Source organism: Diorhabda sublineata, chromosome 8 (genome assembly GCF_026230105.1).
Source record: "Diorhabda sublineata isolate icDioSubl1.1 chromosome 8, icDioSubl1.1, whole genome shotgun sequence".
Classification (NCBI taxonomy): Eukaryota; Metazoa; Arthropoda; class Insecta; order Coleoptera; family Chrysomelidae; genus Diorhabda; species Diorhabda sublineata.
Window position 1 is genome coordinate 32,541,132 of NC_079481.1, and position 15,132 is coordinate 32,556,263.

Below are 15,132 nucleotides of genomic sequence, written 5' to 3' on the forward strand. Positions count from 1 at the left end.
TAACCTTATACAAAGAAATACGATAAAAATTATATTATTTATTAAAAATGTGTTTATTAAAAAAATTGGTGAATTTCGTTAAATATTATAAAAAGGAAATTAAATAGTACTTTCTCTCTTTGTCATAGCAAAATTTTATTATCGTCTGAGACACAATTTCACCCAATCACTACTGTTTAGACAAGTTATATTTATCATACAATTAACCTTTTGAATAAATACTGCTTCTTTAAGAATACGGAGTATGAAGAAGTTAAACTCTGATGCTTCAGAGAAAATATCTACAATTTAAAGAAATAATTAAATGCAGTCTGGCAACCGCTAGTTCACGTAAAGTTCATTTGCCAGGTGGCCGATACAGGTGAATAGAATTCATATCAGTACCTCATTTAAAGTTAGTTTTTCACAACTGTCTATTATATTTGTGCAACGAATATTGACATAAACTTGTTCCTGATGTTATTATTATATGTATAGTGAGTTTTTATTTAGTTTAGTCCGGAATATAACAGAATGTCAACAAATAGATTTCACAAGTGAGTACCCTCATTTTTACTAATATTATATGTATACAGTGAAATTTTAATTTATATTTATAACCCATACGGTAAATATTGGATTTATTGTGTTCATTTTGGTCTATTTGTGCATTGTACTTAATTATTATGTTTGTATTTTGCTACTTTCTTTGATTAATAACTATCCATGGTCTTGTTTATATTTAATTCAATACCATGTTTATTAATATATTTCTGTTCCTGTTTTTCAATTCTTCTTCTAACTTATCTGAAGTTAACAGACTTAATATACAATTTGTAAAGTTATCTATTGTTTTATATAATAATAATATTATAATACATTAAGAAGAAAAATATAACAACCACCACGCAATGCACAGTTAATAATTAATTGGAAAATTCATTGGACAACTTGTAGATTTTTAAAATTTTGCCAAGTGAAACAGAAAGGTAACAGTATTTGTTATCTTATCAAATAAAATTAGTTGTAGATATTTATCAATGCTTTGAATTTATTAGAAGACATGCGAATACGAAGCGAGTCGTATTTTCTTTTTCATTTTCTCTAAAAAAAATATCTTCACTCTCGGTAACTAAAGCGCGTTCTTAAAAGAAGAATGTTCTTCGTTAAACAAAATTCGACCTTCAAGAACGTGACTTAACCTTAAAACTAACCGTTATTGTATCTTACAATGTTTTTGATGAAGGAATACAAACAATGAGACACTCCAAGAAATTAATATTTGTTCAATATTGGATATTACGATACACTAATATATGTTGTGAATGATTTCTGATTTCAATTTCATTTAATCATTATCATCAATTCATCAGACGCTATTTATAACAATGATGTTCGTTTTCTAAATAATTTTTTCCGAGATACTAAGTTTAGAGTTTCTAAAGATACTAAATAATATTTTTTAACGCCAGTATAACATTAGAAATATTTATATATGTGGGAGGAACTATTTCAAAGACATTTTAATCTCTAAAACTAAATATTCATCTAGTTACTTGGATAATGTCAAAAAAAATAATGATTTTATTCAGATTTAGGAGGTTGATATCTAAAATCAAAGAGTTATATATATGGGAAATATGATTGTAACATTGATATAATAACCTCATTACATACAGAGTGAACAAAATATTCACATTTTCATCATTTAAAATGATGTGCGTCAAATGTGATACTGTATATGAGATTTATGTTTTGGAAAACTGGCAATACTGGTGACGCCCAGTTGATTCAAGTTTTAGGCTATATAAGAACACAGTTGAGTTACGTCAAAATGGCGGTTGTGGGGTGATGATTGATTTTCTCTTATGAACCCGTGTTTTTTAGTTTTTTTCCATTAGTGAGAGTTGTTTTGTTTATTTTTTGGTGTTAAACGGACTCCGTAAATGAGTTTTAGATCTGTAGAGTTTTTTTAGACAGTAAATCTGTCAAGTAAATTACAAAATTTAGAACACTTGTATTCATACACGGCACACGTATTTGTTTACCCTACGGCGGCCATGTTTAAATAGGTTTCAGCTGATTTTGACATTAAAATAAACTTTCTAAACGGGACATCTAGATCAAAATTCTTTAAATACTTTATTACAGGGCCGCAAAAGACGGCATGTTAGAAGTATTAAAAGAAACAACAAAAAGAGACTGCAACACAAGAGACGAGCAAGGTATGACACCGACATTATACGCAGCTTTTTACGGAAATTTAGACGCTTTAAGACTATTATGCGGAAGAGGGTAAGATTATACTTTTATAATAAAAAATGAATGAATTAATAAAATTTTGTTCCTACTGCGCATCCTCAATTTCGATACATCGCCATTGTGTGAATCGGCCATTATAAACGTTTAGTTGTTTATTGATTTATCCCTTTTTATTTTATTATATTTAATAACGTATTTACCAAATTGTTCAATAATTTCATTACAGATAAATTTATGTGTTGTTGATAAAGTCAAATGAAGCTTTCAAAACTAAATGTGCTTATTAGAAAAAAATAATCCATCACTGATAAGCAGATTATATCAAAGTGTAATCATGATTCATTTTTTTACCTGCTTCATTTATCTATTCCGGCGACTGTATTATAATATTGATAAAATATTTAATTCAACATTCTGATTAATATAATTATCAATTAACCTCTTTTATTTTTTAGATAAAACGAATAATAATATAATTATTCTTATTTTAGCGGTAATCCCGACAAATCAGATTTATTCGGCAACACAGCTTTACATTTGGCAGCTGCTCAAGGTCACAAACACATCGTTATATTTCTAGTCAATTTCGGAGCAAATATCTACGCCACTGATATAGATGGAAGGACGCCGCAAGAACTCGCAGGGGTTAATGGTAGAGATGAAATTTTACGATTCATAGATGGCGTTCAAGCTAAACTGGAAGCAACAGATAAAAAAAGAGTTAAAGCTATGCAAGAAAAAGCCAAAGAGAGTGCCAAAAAGAGAGTCAAAGTAAGTAAATTTTCGTAGTAACAATTTCAGCGGCCTAAAAAAAATTTGAATATCTAAAGTATAAGTGAAATCATTGCTCGAGCATCGGGGAAAATTTTAATCTAAACGCTGACAGTTGGTAGTAGATCTTCGGTGTTGTAAGATTCATTTTTATCGAAATCTCGCTTTTTATAAGCAATAACTGTGTAAAATATAATCAATTATTTTCATAACTATTTGAGAAGCTTTTAAAGTTAAAATTGAAACTTTGAATTCATACATTTAAAAATTTTACAATTTCCACTTGTATTTCGTAAGTAAACAAATAATTTACATCATTTTTACGGCAACAACTAGAAAAAAAATTACAAGGTGGCAACGGTGTAAAACAACTGTCATAACAACTACGAAAGGAATATTTTACTTTTAGTATTTTGTAATATGTTTTACAGGATATTTTATCATTGCGATTTAATTAATTTTAAAATTTTAAGAATTTTAATAAGCAAATGGCGAAACAAGAACACTTGAATGAGAAACAAGAAAGACGAAAATACAAAGATAATCGACCGTCAATGATTTCAACTTTAAGATCGAAAATAATAGGAGGTTCAATGTCGAACTTATTAAATGATAATCCTACAGAAAGACGAAACACTTATAGCGCTATAATCAGTGGAGGATCTGTTGCTGGTAGAGGAAATATGAGTACAGTTCAAAGAAGAATTTTAGCTAACAAAAATAATAGATTAGGACAAGTCGACGATGAATTTAAGGTTAGTTTTCCTTTCCATTTTTTTTTCCTATTTTAACCGATCATTTTAGGTAAGCGGAATGGAAGATGGTAAATTCACGGTAAACTCTTTAAAAGGTATTCGAAGAGATTCGGAAGTATTATACGGCGGGACCTTGGAAGGGACTAGTTTGAAAGAACGGGGGCGCTTAGATGGTATATTCAACGAAGCCGAATCTGTTAATAACGTAATAACCCCAGCTCCGGGGCGGTTATTGAGATCTGCATCGCAACCAGATTTTTTGCAAGAAATGAGAAATAACGCTGACGACAAGATGCAGGATTCTGCGAGTATTTTTATCAGACCTGGAATCGGGAGCATAGTTATAAGGTAACAAAAAAAGGATGAAAAAATAAAGTATCCACAGTACAGTTTTTAAAGTAATTCATCAATCATTTTAGTTGGTTTTTTTGTAAGCTGAGTCTCCAATATCTTATGTTTGACTGTCATTAAGGTATCATCAGTTCGTTAAACGCAACTAATTTTTTGTTATAGAGTTTAAATCCTCGCATATTGTTTGTTGAAACTACGCTTGATGGTCTTCTGTTTCTTCTTCAGTGTTGTTACTTTCATCTTCTGCAAGAATCGCTTCTTCAGTAGCTTCGTCATTGTCATCTATAAATTCCTCTATTTCCGAATATAAATTCACAGTTTTTAATTTGTAGGAAAAGCATTACACAAAATACGTTTAGTAGATACGGAAATAATGAAGAAAGTTCCATTGGTTCGGGTGAAAGTTGTGGTCCGAGACATTTAACAGACGATGAATTATCAGGTAAGATTTGAATCGATTCTGTCAGGTTTTACTTCGATTTATTCTAATCAAAACTATATGGAAATATGCTTGTGTTAAAAATTATAGCCCCCCAAAATATTTTGTAATATCTGTGAGGTTATTTTGGGGTACTCATCTGTTTTTGGAGGACTAGGTTGCTAATTTGGTCCCTCACCCCTCTTTTTCCGCGCTTGAGACCGGCAACAGTCCACTGCAGTCAAAAAGCTCCCAATTGGAACATGAAGTAGAATACATGGGATTGACAATGTAGAGCTGTGATATCAAAAAAGGAATATTAAGGAAGATAAAAGATTATTTTTTCATTTCTTGTTATTTTAAATGTTTCAGACACTGGTTCCAGTGAGGACGAAAACCCAAACGGAGCATTAGAAAGATTTTTAACGGCATTCGGATTAAGGGAATACCTTCCTAGATTTTTAGAAGAGAAAATTGATTTGGACACGTTAATGCTTCTTGAAGAAAGTGATATAAAGAGCCTTAATTTACCGATTGGACCTTACAGGAATTTGATAGTAGCTATCAACGAAAGGAAAGGGGCTCTCGAAAATCCTGGCGAAGTTAAAGATACGATGGTTTGAATAAAAAAGAACAAATTATATGTACAGATTTTAATATATTCAATTTAATAAAATAAGTTTTTATCGTTCGGCGTCTCCACCCCCTCATACCTAGCTCCCGAAGATCCTCTTCGACGTCATCCAGCCATCGTCTCTCCGGTCGCCCACACAATCTCAAATATCACTGCCACTGGGCCTACGGCCTCTTCCACCACATTCCTCCTGTCATTACGGTCCAACGCTCGGAGTCTCCACTTCCTCAAACCTAGCTCTCGAAAACCCTCTTTAGTATCTTCTAGTCATTGTTTGTGCGGTCACCCATACAATCTCAAATTTACATTTAGATGACTTGGTTGCCGTTTCTTCCTCCTCCATACACTAGCGGTACTCCAGGTCGTTCGTGATACTTATAGTGTACAGATGACCGGTTAAATTGACAGTCACCAGTCAAATTTAACTAAATGTATGTATTGAACAATAGCAGTTAACGAAACAGTTACATTGTCATTGCACAGAAGCACTTTATTCATTGTCAATAGCGGTTAGTGATTTTGAGAGACTGTGGTGCCGCAAATTTCTTATAAATGTTAAATAAACTTAGATAATTCCCAATAAATGCTAAGTTGGAATCTCTGGAACGGTTGGTGATATTCACATACTGTTTACACTACAACTACACCAATGCTCAAAATTACAGTCTGACGCGCGTTTCGATAACAAAGTTATCGTCTTCAAAGACTGAAGATAAACTAAAACTTTACTTACCTAACCTTCTCACCAATAAACTATCTCCGGCGAAAATTGATTCCAGAATCTTCACATTTATTCCTTGACTAACTAAACTGTAGAGTGGACTGTCTCAAACTGTCTTTAGACATGTAAAAAAATACTTAAAGCAACGAAATATCAATCAAATGGGGAACAAAAACATATTTTGACACCATTTGATAAAATTGACACTAGAAGATTAATCAAGTGTTGGATAGTTCACTACTTTGATGAATAAAAAAAACGACTAACGAAATTCTGATTATTGTATATCTTGTCATAAATGGTATACAAAATCGTCAATCAGCAATCAATTTAATATAATATCGCATTCGATATACAATTGAACACTAATTAACGAACATAATGATTTCTCAACGTTTGGAATTAGTGTTGTAAGAATATAAAGGAAAAGCGTTCGAATTTTCCGGTACTTCATCGTCCGATTCAGTTTCCCCGTCCGATTCGAAGGTATTATCAGGAATATCATATAAACGAATCATCGGTTTATTGGGATCCTTCATTATCAAATATTTTCCGTCTTTTTGTTTCATCACTATATCCACGATGCATCTGAAAATTTGAAATTAATCTTTTTCCAACCAAATAAATATTTATAAATACCTCAATATACCCCAAGCGTTATCCATATTCAAATTAATCTGTGTAGCGAATTCGTGAGGTTTATACTGTTGTGTTCCCAATATGACGTGTTTGCTGTTATCTCTAACCTGAGCACGGGAAACGTAACCGAATTTGATTTGATCGCTACCCGCTAAAAGCGCTTGCACCGTCCATTTGGCCAATTTGCAAGCGTTGTTGCGAAGTTCGTTGGCCAAAACAGCACCTCGTTGAGTATCTAGTTTCTGTCGCCATTCGACTCCATTCGCCAATTTGGAATCCCATTCGTTTAGAGCTTTGATAGTCAGGAATTGTAGCTCGCCATTGGGTGATTGAACAACGGCATCGTGTTCGCAACGAGATACCAATATCTAAAATAAAATAATCAATCATTGGTAACGTATGGTTACCTTGAAAGGCGAGCATATTTTTTTTGTTGGCCAAAATGATTCCTTGTTCCACCTTTGAGAAATAAAAATAGACTATTAAAGTGGGGATTAGCGAGAATTATTCAAATTTGTATCCTAACAGAAAGTTTACTTACAATTCCACCACCAAGATCCCATTTTCGGTATCTATAAGCTACACTTGCAATTTCCCCTTCTTCTTCTTCAGATATGAACGGATTCGGTTCATCAAATTTATAACGAGGCTCATTTGGACCAATTTTCAGTACCTACAAATATCAATTAACAATCACATAGATTATATTTAAACAATTAGAATTCTTAAGCGAATAAATCACCTGCTGGCTGAAATTGTGGTTAATAAATGTAGCTTCCAGAGCTAGATTCCTTGGTGAGTTCAAAGAATTGCCGTCATCTTGAGGAGGTTCTACCGAAGTCTCATTAACAGTAAGCAAATCAAATTCAGTATTATCTCTTTTATCGAAGAATAATTTATCGCCTACAAAAATTGATTATTACATCAAATTATTAATTAAAACTAATTCATTTTTACCGATTTTTTCAATGACAATATCCCAAGAATAGTTCGAGCGTGTACAGCACATAATAGTCGCTAAAATAGCATCTGTAGCATAAACATTCCCCTCGGTTTTAGATAATTTTCTGATAATGGGATCATCCGTAGTAGTTACCTAAAAACAAACATTTAAAACTTATAATTTCAAATAAAATTACCATTATAAACTTACGGTGTGGAAAATTCTGTTAACACTTTGTAGAGGTTTCTCATTTTTGACATTAACTCTATCATAAGATTTATCATAATATTCCAATTCACCGCAACATAAAATATCCTCTCCATCTTTAATACCGGGAAGAGATAACTTTCCAAGCCTAGGAAAGTCCATTTCTTCAATAGTACTCCAATCAGGTTTGACGGTGACTGAGGCATCTCTAATTTTAATTTGAGGCTATAATAAAATATAAAAATATTGGTTGAAAATTAATAAATTAATTAGTACTTACTCTACCCTGCCCCCAACGCTTAACTTGGCTCCTTTTATAGGTATCACGGGCTTTAACGCCCTTACCTAAAGCTTGCATACCGCCACTTTGAATGTTAGTTCTACCTCCTCTACCTCGTAAATTACGTTGATTACCTCTGAATCTACCTCGTTGATAGGGTGGTTTTTGAACCCTCGTGGTATCCACCAAATGGAAGGTAGTCTCATCTTCGTCGTGATAATAAGCGTATTGACTACCTGAGCCGAATTGGGAAGCGTATTTATCTATTGTTAAAAAATAATTTTAATTTGCCGGTGGATTGGTTACTTATACACTACCATTAATTTGAGGTTATATTATAACATATGCTGTTAAGAAATTTAAAATAAGATTAACTTACTAGCGTATTTTTTATCCTGAAATGCAGCTCCTGTCCAATCACTAATTTTACCTAATCGATCTCCTTTGCTGAAAGGTTGATAGGGCATATCTTTAAATTGATCTGGAACTTCGGATGGTCCCCATCCCGTTTGATTATCTTGGATAATAGGCGCTACAAAATGTGGCGTTTCTCCTGCTGAACTATATTCAGTCATAGTCATTACTTTAAACAATTAATGTATATCCAAAAATTATGTAGATATTATTATATTGAATTAAATTGACAATAAAATGTGAAAATGAAATTCTTCAACAATTGAAAGGACCACAGACAAGTGGCACTAGTGGCATATCGTAATGACATTGACACGACATAAATAAGTGTCAAGTTTATGGAAAAAGATTAATAAAAAAAGCATTATTCGTCAAACACAAGCAATATTATTAGAATTTTTTGTTAAAAATTAATATAATAATTGAAGATTTTACTCAAGATATTTTTTTTAATTTACGGTGAGAAATCGATTCTCCGGTTGTCGAATATATGGAACTCGCGATTATTCGAAACACTTTATACTCTCAGATAAAAATAATCAAATATTCCAATCTTTCAGACGAAATTGCAAAAGAAAATTACAGATTATGTAACCATGTACAAGTAAATGTTATATCTCAATAATATTAAGTATAATATACAAAAATCTCTGTGCTTCATTCATTCGATTAATCGAATACCAACAACAACAACTATTCACAGAAATACAAACTTAGTTGTTATTCAGTGGAAACAGCATGGCGGATTTTCGATGCAAAATATTTTCGCGGTTCATTTAAATTTACATTTCAGCCAGTTCGGATTTCGCAGTTTCCTAAATCACAATAAAAAACATCTTAAAACACGTTTATTTACAAAATAATTTTTACATAGATTTTCAACAAAACCAAGAAAAATTAATAGACGTGATTACAATATAAATTTTGTTTGTTTTGTGTCTATTATACCTGTATTTACATCATATACTATAAAGTATAAGTATACTATATAAGTATATTTACTATAAAGTCATGAACAACGTAACTGTGATCTTCATAAATGGAAATAGATAGTGAAGACACTATTTAGAGCACACATCAGAAAAACTTTTGGGATAATTAAGGAAATGATTATTTATCTTGACAATTGACATTGACAGTCATGACATTTTTATTACACTGGCGTTACGATTGGTAAGTGGCAGAACTAAATTTTTGTTATTGAAATTTAGAGTGTTCGGTGGTCCGATTATTTGAGTCTCTGCTGTATATGTAAAGAAAAGCCTTTGAAATAGGCAATTCCTTCAACATTTTTTTCACTCTTAGTATCCATCCGCTACAAATCTGTTTATTCATGTATAACAATACAGAAAGGAGAAATAAAGCATAAGAATAGTAAAAATATCCAAATTTAATAACCATTATAAAAATTTTTTTAGACATAAATATCAATTTGTGGAGTGATTTAATGGATCTTCACTATTGGGGAAACAGAACTTTTGCAGTACTTGTAAAAACTCGACTTTAACAGAAAGTTTTTGCTGTGGAGGAAGGTTCCTAAATGAGGGCAACAATGATAACAGAAAATATCTGTCCTCATCTATATCTGGATTTAGATAAAAAGATGAATCTTCAGTAATTTCACCATTTTGGGACCCCTCCCAAACTTCTAATACAGGGGATTGCGATGGGACAGTCTCATAGGATATATGCTTAGTTTTTCTTCGTTTTCGAGAACCAACAGAGGTGTCAGTATATTGAGATTCTTCACTTTCGAATTTAATTACTGCAGTATTCGACGTTTCTTCTTCTTCTTCTTCAGGTTCGTCGAGTTTTGGCGGATCACATTTATTTTCATCATCTTTTAAAAGAAAAGGCTCTAAAAATAGTAATGACCTATAATAAATATATTCTCGCTTTTTTTTAGGATTTTTCACTTCTCTTCTTAAATTTATATCTTTTCTAAAACTGTCTCTTAGATTCCTCCATCTTCTTTGAACGTGAAAAACTAAAATAAAAATGTTTAGATTAATACATTTTAGTTCTACATTTTATCACCTAATTTGACGCGCCATAGGTTTTATAGTCACATCCATTAAAGAATATAACTTTATACTCTGTGAGAGTAAATATAATTAAGAAAGAGATACCTATAAATATTAGCTGCATTAGAAAAAGATAGGTGAATCGAGAATAAATTGTTTACAAAACACTAACTGCTAATAATCTTAGGGACTATTTATGCATTTGTAAATATTTAGAATACATTTTTAGTGTTGTGAAAAGATAATTACTTCAATATTTAACAAAATTTCAATTATATTAAAATAAATATTAACTTACGTTTCGAATTTCTATCAGATTCCCCATAATCGTACCATTGTGGTAATATTTCTGCACACACGTCTAGCCAAGCCTGCTCTTTATCATCCTTGTTGCTATAATCTGGATGATGTTTGTTATACAATATTGGCCTTTTCTTTACTGCTTCAATTAAAGTTTCCGTACGACAATTTAATTCTTCGGCCATAGAAGCGGTTATTTGGCCGCTTCCAAAGACGTTTTAAACCGTAAACTGTATTACAATACCCGTCCGACACACAAACATAGGTCACAGCTGACGAATAATAATCGGTTGCGGCTAATCATTCGAAAAAGTGATCGATTCTTGTAATCGTAACATGATTTTTTAACTTTTTACTATATTAATTATTAAGTAAATAAAAATAACTCATAATAATCGAGTAGATAATTGAATCAATTATTAAATATTATACCTTTTTATAATATTTTATAATTGTGATATGAAATTGAAATTTACTATAAGGTAGTGACTATTTTACGTCCACTTTGGAAAGTAAATAAAAATGTATTATTTTCATTTAAGTGAAAACTAGTTATTAGTACATTTCGTAGAAAAATTTATTGTTTTAATTATCATCACGTACAAAATTTAAGCAATATATTGCTGTTCTTAAAATAATTCACCTAATTACTCTCTATTTATTTATATTGTAACGAGGCTAGATAGGTTATTCTTTTTTTTTCAATTACTTGGCCTTTACCTATATGATTAAGCAGTTATAGAATCCACAATTCCAACTCTTATAGATTTTTACCTACAGCTTCTGAGACATTTTGTAAATCGTCTTTCATTAGCAACTCGGCCAAATCTTTTTTAATTCTAGTAACGATGGTAGGTCCTTCATATATCATGGCGGTATAAATTTGAACCAAAACGGCACCTGCTTTAATTTTTTCATACGCATCTTCTCCCGATGATATTCCTCCTACGCCAATAATAGGGAGATTCGTTAAGGTTTTCATTTCTTTAATCATTTCAGTGGATTTTTCTCTCAAGGGTTTTCCGCTCAATCCTCCGATTTCGTGTTTAGATTCTTCTAGTAAAGTGCTTGGTCTTTCTATTGTGGTATTACAAATGATAAGTCCATCGACTCTACAAGATTTTTGTTCGAGCACATCCGCTATATCTTTTTTCTCGTTAGTAGAAAGATCCGGGGCTAATTTTAGAAGCAACGGCGGTTTCTTCTCGATCTGTAATCCATTTCTGGCTTCTAGAGTGGCAGTCAACAGTTTTGTGAGGATTTCCTTCTTCTGCATACTGCGCAATCCAGGGGTATTCGGACTGCTGATATTTATTACCAAATAATCAGCTACGGGACCAAATGTTAGAATACCCTTGACGTAATCGTCAACATCATTTACTGAATTCTTATTTTTACCCAAGTTTACACCAAGTATAACGTCTTCGCCGCTATTTCTTATAGATTTTATTCTATTTAATACTTGATCGTGGCCTTCGCTATTGAAACCGTATCTATTTATGACGGCTGCATCTTGTACTAATCTAAATACCCTCGGTTTTGGGTTACCAGATTGAGGAATTGGCGTTACCGAACCTATTTCCACGAAACCAAAACCGATATCTTTAAGACCTAATACAGCTTTGGCATCTTTATCAAATCCCGCTGCAATACCAATTGGATTTGTAAATTCTCTTCCAAAAATGTCAACTTTCAACGAGGGAGGATCTTTATATTTCGATTTTGGTACTAATCGATATTTGCTGATGTAAACAGCTATATTATGGGCTTGCTCTGCATCCAATAAATGCACTAATGGCATTACTATTTTTTTATAAAAAGATTCTTCTCCTCGATAGTAGCTTATACCAGCTAAACTTGCATACCCTCCTGCTACTACCCACAACAAAGATTTAATTTTACGAGCTGAAGATAACCCCATAATTATTCTAAAACAAAATAAAAGAATATACATTTTTTATTTATAAACTCGATTGGTTGGTTGTACAGCTACTACCGAAATAAAAATAATATGGCTACTATTTTCATTTCCTTTTTTTTTTTTTCATTATAAAAAAATTACTTATAAGGCATCATTTAAAATATAGAGAATAAATTTAATTGCAAACATAATTACCTTTATAGTTATAATTAGGAATCAGTAAATTTCGTAGTACGTAGAAAACACGTGTGAAGCCAATTCACTATAGTAACAATCGATACTCATTTCGATTGTGCATCAGTCGATTTTAAGCAGTGTCTACACACTGTACCGGAATTGGAATTATTATGCCAAATAATTAATTTAGGGTAAGAACTCTATGAAAGAGATGAATCTTTAGCTTCAAAATTTGGTCAAAAAATTAAGAGATGTCGTTGGGTAGCATAAATAACTGGATAATTGTTCGCACAACATTTATAATAATGAAAATAACTCATAAGCATAGGTTTGATTAGGTTAAATTATGCTTCTGTTATTTATATGAAAACTTCAACTCATTAAATGATTTGAAACTCTTAAAAAAACCTGAAAAACCAAGATGGGAGATTGGAACAAGAGATATACAAGAGAACTAGTGCAGCAGAATATTATTCAATGCAATCAAGACATAAATCCTAACTAAAAAGGAAATACCAAAATAAATAATGGACATGGACAGTCACACAGGAACAAAAAATAAAGAAGAAGTATAATAAAAAGTACAAAAATGAGATTTCTGAAGAAAAAAGATAATAAGTCAAAATACAAGAAAATAAGGAATAACACTACAAGAAAAAAATAGATTCCAAAACAATTGAAACAAAATAGAAGTAAAATTGAATTGGTTTGGTCACATGGGAGTAGAACTATTAATAAAGAAGATATATGAAGCATGAAATTACAAGAAGCTTGACAGAAGAACTTAAGCTAGCAGGGAAAAATCGAGGAATACGAAAGCAAGAAAAGACACAGAAATGGAAACTGCTGTGAAAAGTTAATGATTCAACTTGAACTTACCTTACACCTGAAAAGGTAGAAATGCTTCAGGATTGAGTATTTACTAAATAAAACTCTTATATATTTCATAGTTATCAAGTTTAATAATAAATACATAGAAATAATTAAAATAAATACAATGAAAGAGGTTCGAGACAGTCATTGGAATTCAAAGTTACCAGTCTAAAGTATATACAATCCACAGAACAAATTTATGAACTAAAAATCGAGTTTTTATCACAATCCAATGATCGATAATTAGAAAAATACTAATTTTGTTACAAATTTAACAATATTGTAACATTGTTCATGTGACTATTATCAGAAATTAAAAAAATATAAATTATAATATTGAAGAAACTGAAATACTTACGATTTAAATCTAGCGAAAATAACAATAAAAATGGAGTTTGTTTGGATTGTAACAGAATTTCCAAACTTCGTACCAGACTGGCAAAAATATAATCATTAAATATAGTTCTAGAAACCATTTTTCACAATTCAAAAACATATCTCATTATAATCCTATATAAAACTCCAGAAACAAGTACTTTAAAATTAGTCTTAAGTATTATGGCACCCCCTTTGCATCCTTTCAATGTACATTTCGAAAAGCAATTTATTTATTTTGAAATAATGTGGGTTTTCAGATTCTGTCAAATCCGGTGAATAATCATTTTGATGGTAGTGTAAAATGTTGAGATCAACACTTTGTTCTGAGCTAGGAGGAGATTCTGGGAGGTAATTTAAGATATTAGGAGGACCGGGACCCCATTCAACGTTATTTAAACTATTGGAAAGTCTAGCATTGTCTAATATCATGGAGGTGTTGATATGGAGATTATTGATTCTTTTCGATAGAGGCATGAATTCCATTTCTTCTTCTTTGGGATTTCTTCCACGTTTTCTAAAAAATAACCCATAATTATTAATATTACATATAATTTATCATTGCTAGAAGATGAAATTTACCTGTTATTTTGTGTCATTGTCAATTTTGTCGTTCATTTAAACAAATGCTATAAATATCAAGTTTTATCGTTAAGACTAACTGAAAGGTAAAAGTTATCTATATACAAAGTATAAATTTGTATAAAATAAAATGATTTTTTAATTCTTGTGAACCTTTTAATGATGTATGTTAATTTAATAGACTGGGATTTAATACATAGATTGACAAGACACCACGTAGCGAATGTTCAAAAAACTACTATTTCTGTATCCGATGCCTTAAGTCGATTATTCGTAAAGATTTTTATAATTTATCTATGTGCAAGGACCATTAAGTATACTATCATTCTTAAACGTTTACAAAATTAAAATTAAAGTATTTTCGTAATATTCACTTCATTAAAGTTTGCATTCCAAATAAACAAACAACGTAACGGATGTTCAAAAAGCGGCTATTTCTGTATACGATGACGGTTATTCATAGATATAATACCTACGTTTTATTGTTTTGTCTATGTTCGACTACC

The 15,132-nt window shown here is 31.3% G+C and overlaps 5 protein-coding genes across 5 annotated transcripts; 1 reads left to right on the plus strand and 4 right to left on the minus strand.

Moving 5' to 3' along the window:
• Window positions 1-323: 323 nt before the first annotated feature.
• On the plus strand, window positions 324-5,212 carry LOC130448205 (pre-mRNA splicing regulator USH1G). Its single transcript, XM_056785475.1, has 7 exons — window positions 324-536; window positions 2,131-2,274; window positions 2,733-3,012; window positions 3,486-3,767; window positions 3,817-4,115; window positions 4,451-4,560; window positions 4,909-5,212. The coding sequence occupies exons 1-7, from the start codon at window positions 514-516 to the stop codon at window positions 5,157-5,159; spliced, it is 1,389 nt and encodes a 462-aa protein (XP_056641453.1). The 5' UTR covers window positions 324-513; the 3' UTR covers window positions 5,160-5,212.
• A 942-nt stretch (window positions 5,213-6,154) lies between these two features.
• On the minus strand, window positions 6,155-8,832 carry LOC130448206 (eukaryotic translation initiation factor 3 subunit D). The gene is made up of 8 exons (XM_056785476.1): window positions 8,340-8,832; window positions 7,961-8,223; window positions 7,684-7,905; window positions 7,488-7,626; window positions 7,273-7,433; window positions 7,072-7,203; window positions 6,531-6,898; window positions 6,155-6,479 (listed from the first exon to the last, which is right to left on the minus strand). Exons 1-8 carry the CDS (start codon window positions 8,539-8,541, stop codon window positions 6,281-6,283), a joined length of 1,686 nt encoding a protein of 561 aa, XP_056641454.1. The 5' UTR covers window positions 8,542-8,832; the 3' UTR covers window positions 6,155-6,280.
• Window positions 8,833-9,209: 377 nt separating this feature from the next.
• On the minus strand, window positions 9,210-11,015 carry LOC130448210 (uncharacterized). Its single transcript, XM_056785482.1, has 2 exons — window positions 10,697-11,015; window positions 9,210-10,361 (listed from the first exon to the last, which is right to left on the minus strand). The coding sequence occupies exons 1-2, from the start codon at window positions 10,881-10,883 to the stop codon at window positions 9,802-9,804; spliced, it is 747 nt and encodes a 248-aa protein (XP_056641460.1). The 5' UTR covers window positions 10,884-11,015; the 3' UTR covers window positions 9,210-9,801.
• A 238-nt stretch (window positions 11,016-11,253) lies between these two features.
• LOC130448207 (dihydroorotate dehydrogenase (quinone), mitochondrial) lies at window positions 11,254-12,948 on the minus strand. Its single transcript, XM_056785477.1, has 2 exons — window positions 12,815-12,948; window positions 11,254-12,626 (listed from the first exon to the last, which is right to left on the minus strand). The coding sequence occupies exon 2, from the start codon at window positions 12,617-12,619 to the stop codon at window positions 11,459-11,461; it is 1,161 nt and encodes a 386-aa protein (XP_056641455.1). The 5' UTR covers window positions 12,620-12,626; window positions 12,815-12,948; the 3' UTR covers window positions 11,254-11,458.
• Window positions 12,821-14,866, minus strand: LOC130448211 (uncharacterized). Its single transcript, XM_056785483.1, has 2 exons — window positions 14,627-14,866; window positions 12,821-14,561 (listed from the first exon to the last, which is right to left on the minus strand). The coding sequence occupies exons 1-2, from the start codon at window positions 14,641-14,643 to the stop codon at window positions 14,219-14,221; spliced, it is 360 nt and encodes a 119-aa protein (XP_056641461.1). The 5' UTR covers window positions 14,644-14,866; the 3' UTR covers window positions 12,821-14,218.
• Window positions 14,867-15,132: the final 266 nt, after the last annotated feature.

Coding starts and splice junctions, on each gene's coding strand:
- LOC130448206 (XM_056785476.1), bottom strand. CDS start 8,541: ATGACTATGACTGAATATAGTTCAGCAGGAGAAACGCCACATTTTGTA. Junction 7,627..7,683: donor TTAACAGAATTTTCCACACC/GTAAGTTTATAA, acceptor GTTTGTTTTTAG/GTAACTACTACGGATGATCC. Junction 7,204..7,272: donor ACCACAATTTCAGCCAGCAG/GTGATTTATTCG, acceptor TGATATTTGTAG/GTACTGAAAATTGGTCCAAA.
- LOC130448210 (XM_056785482.1), bottom strand. CDS start 10,883: ATGGCCGAAGAATTAAATTGTCGTACGGAAACTTTAATTGAAGCAGTA. Junction 10,362..10,696: donor ATCTGATAGAAATTCGAAAC/GTAAGTTAATAT, acceptor TTTTTATTTTAG/TTTTTCACGTTCAAAGAAGA.
- LOC130448205 (XM_056785475.1), top strand. CDS start 514: ATGTCAACAAATAGATTTCACAA. Junction 537..2,130: donor TCAACAAATAGATTTCACAA/GTGAGTACCCTC, acceptor ACTTTATTACAG/GGCCGCAAAAGACGGCATGT. Junction 3,768..3,816: donor AAGTCGACGATGAATTTAAG/GTTAGTTTTCCT, acceptor CGATCATTTTAG/GTAAGCGGAATGGAAGATGG.
- LOC130448207 (XM_056785477.1), bottom strand. CDS start 12,619: ATGGGGTTATCTTCAGCTCGTAAAATTAAATCTTTGTTGTGGGTAGTA.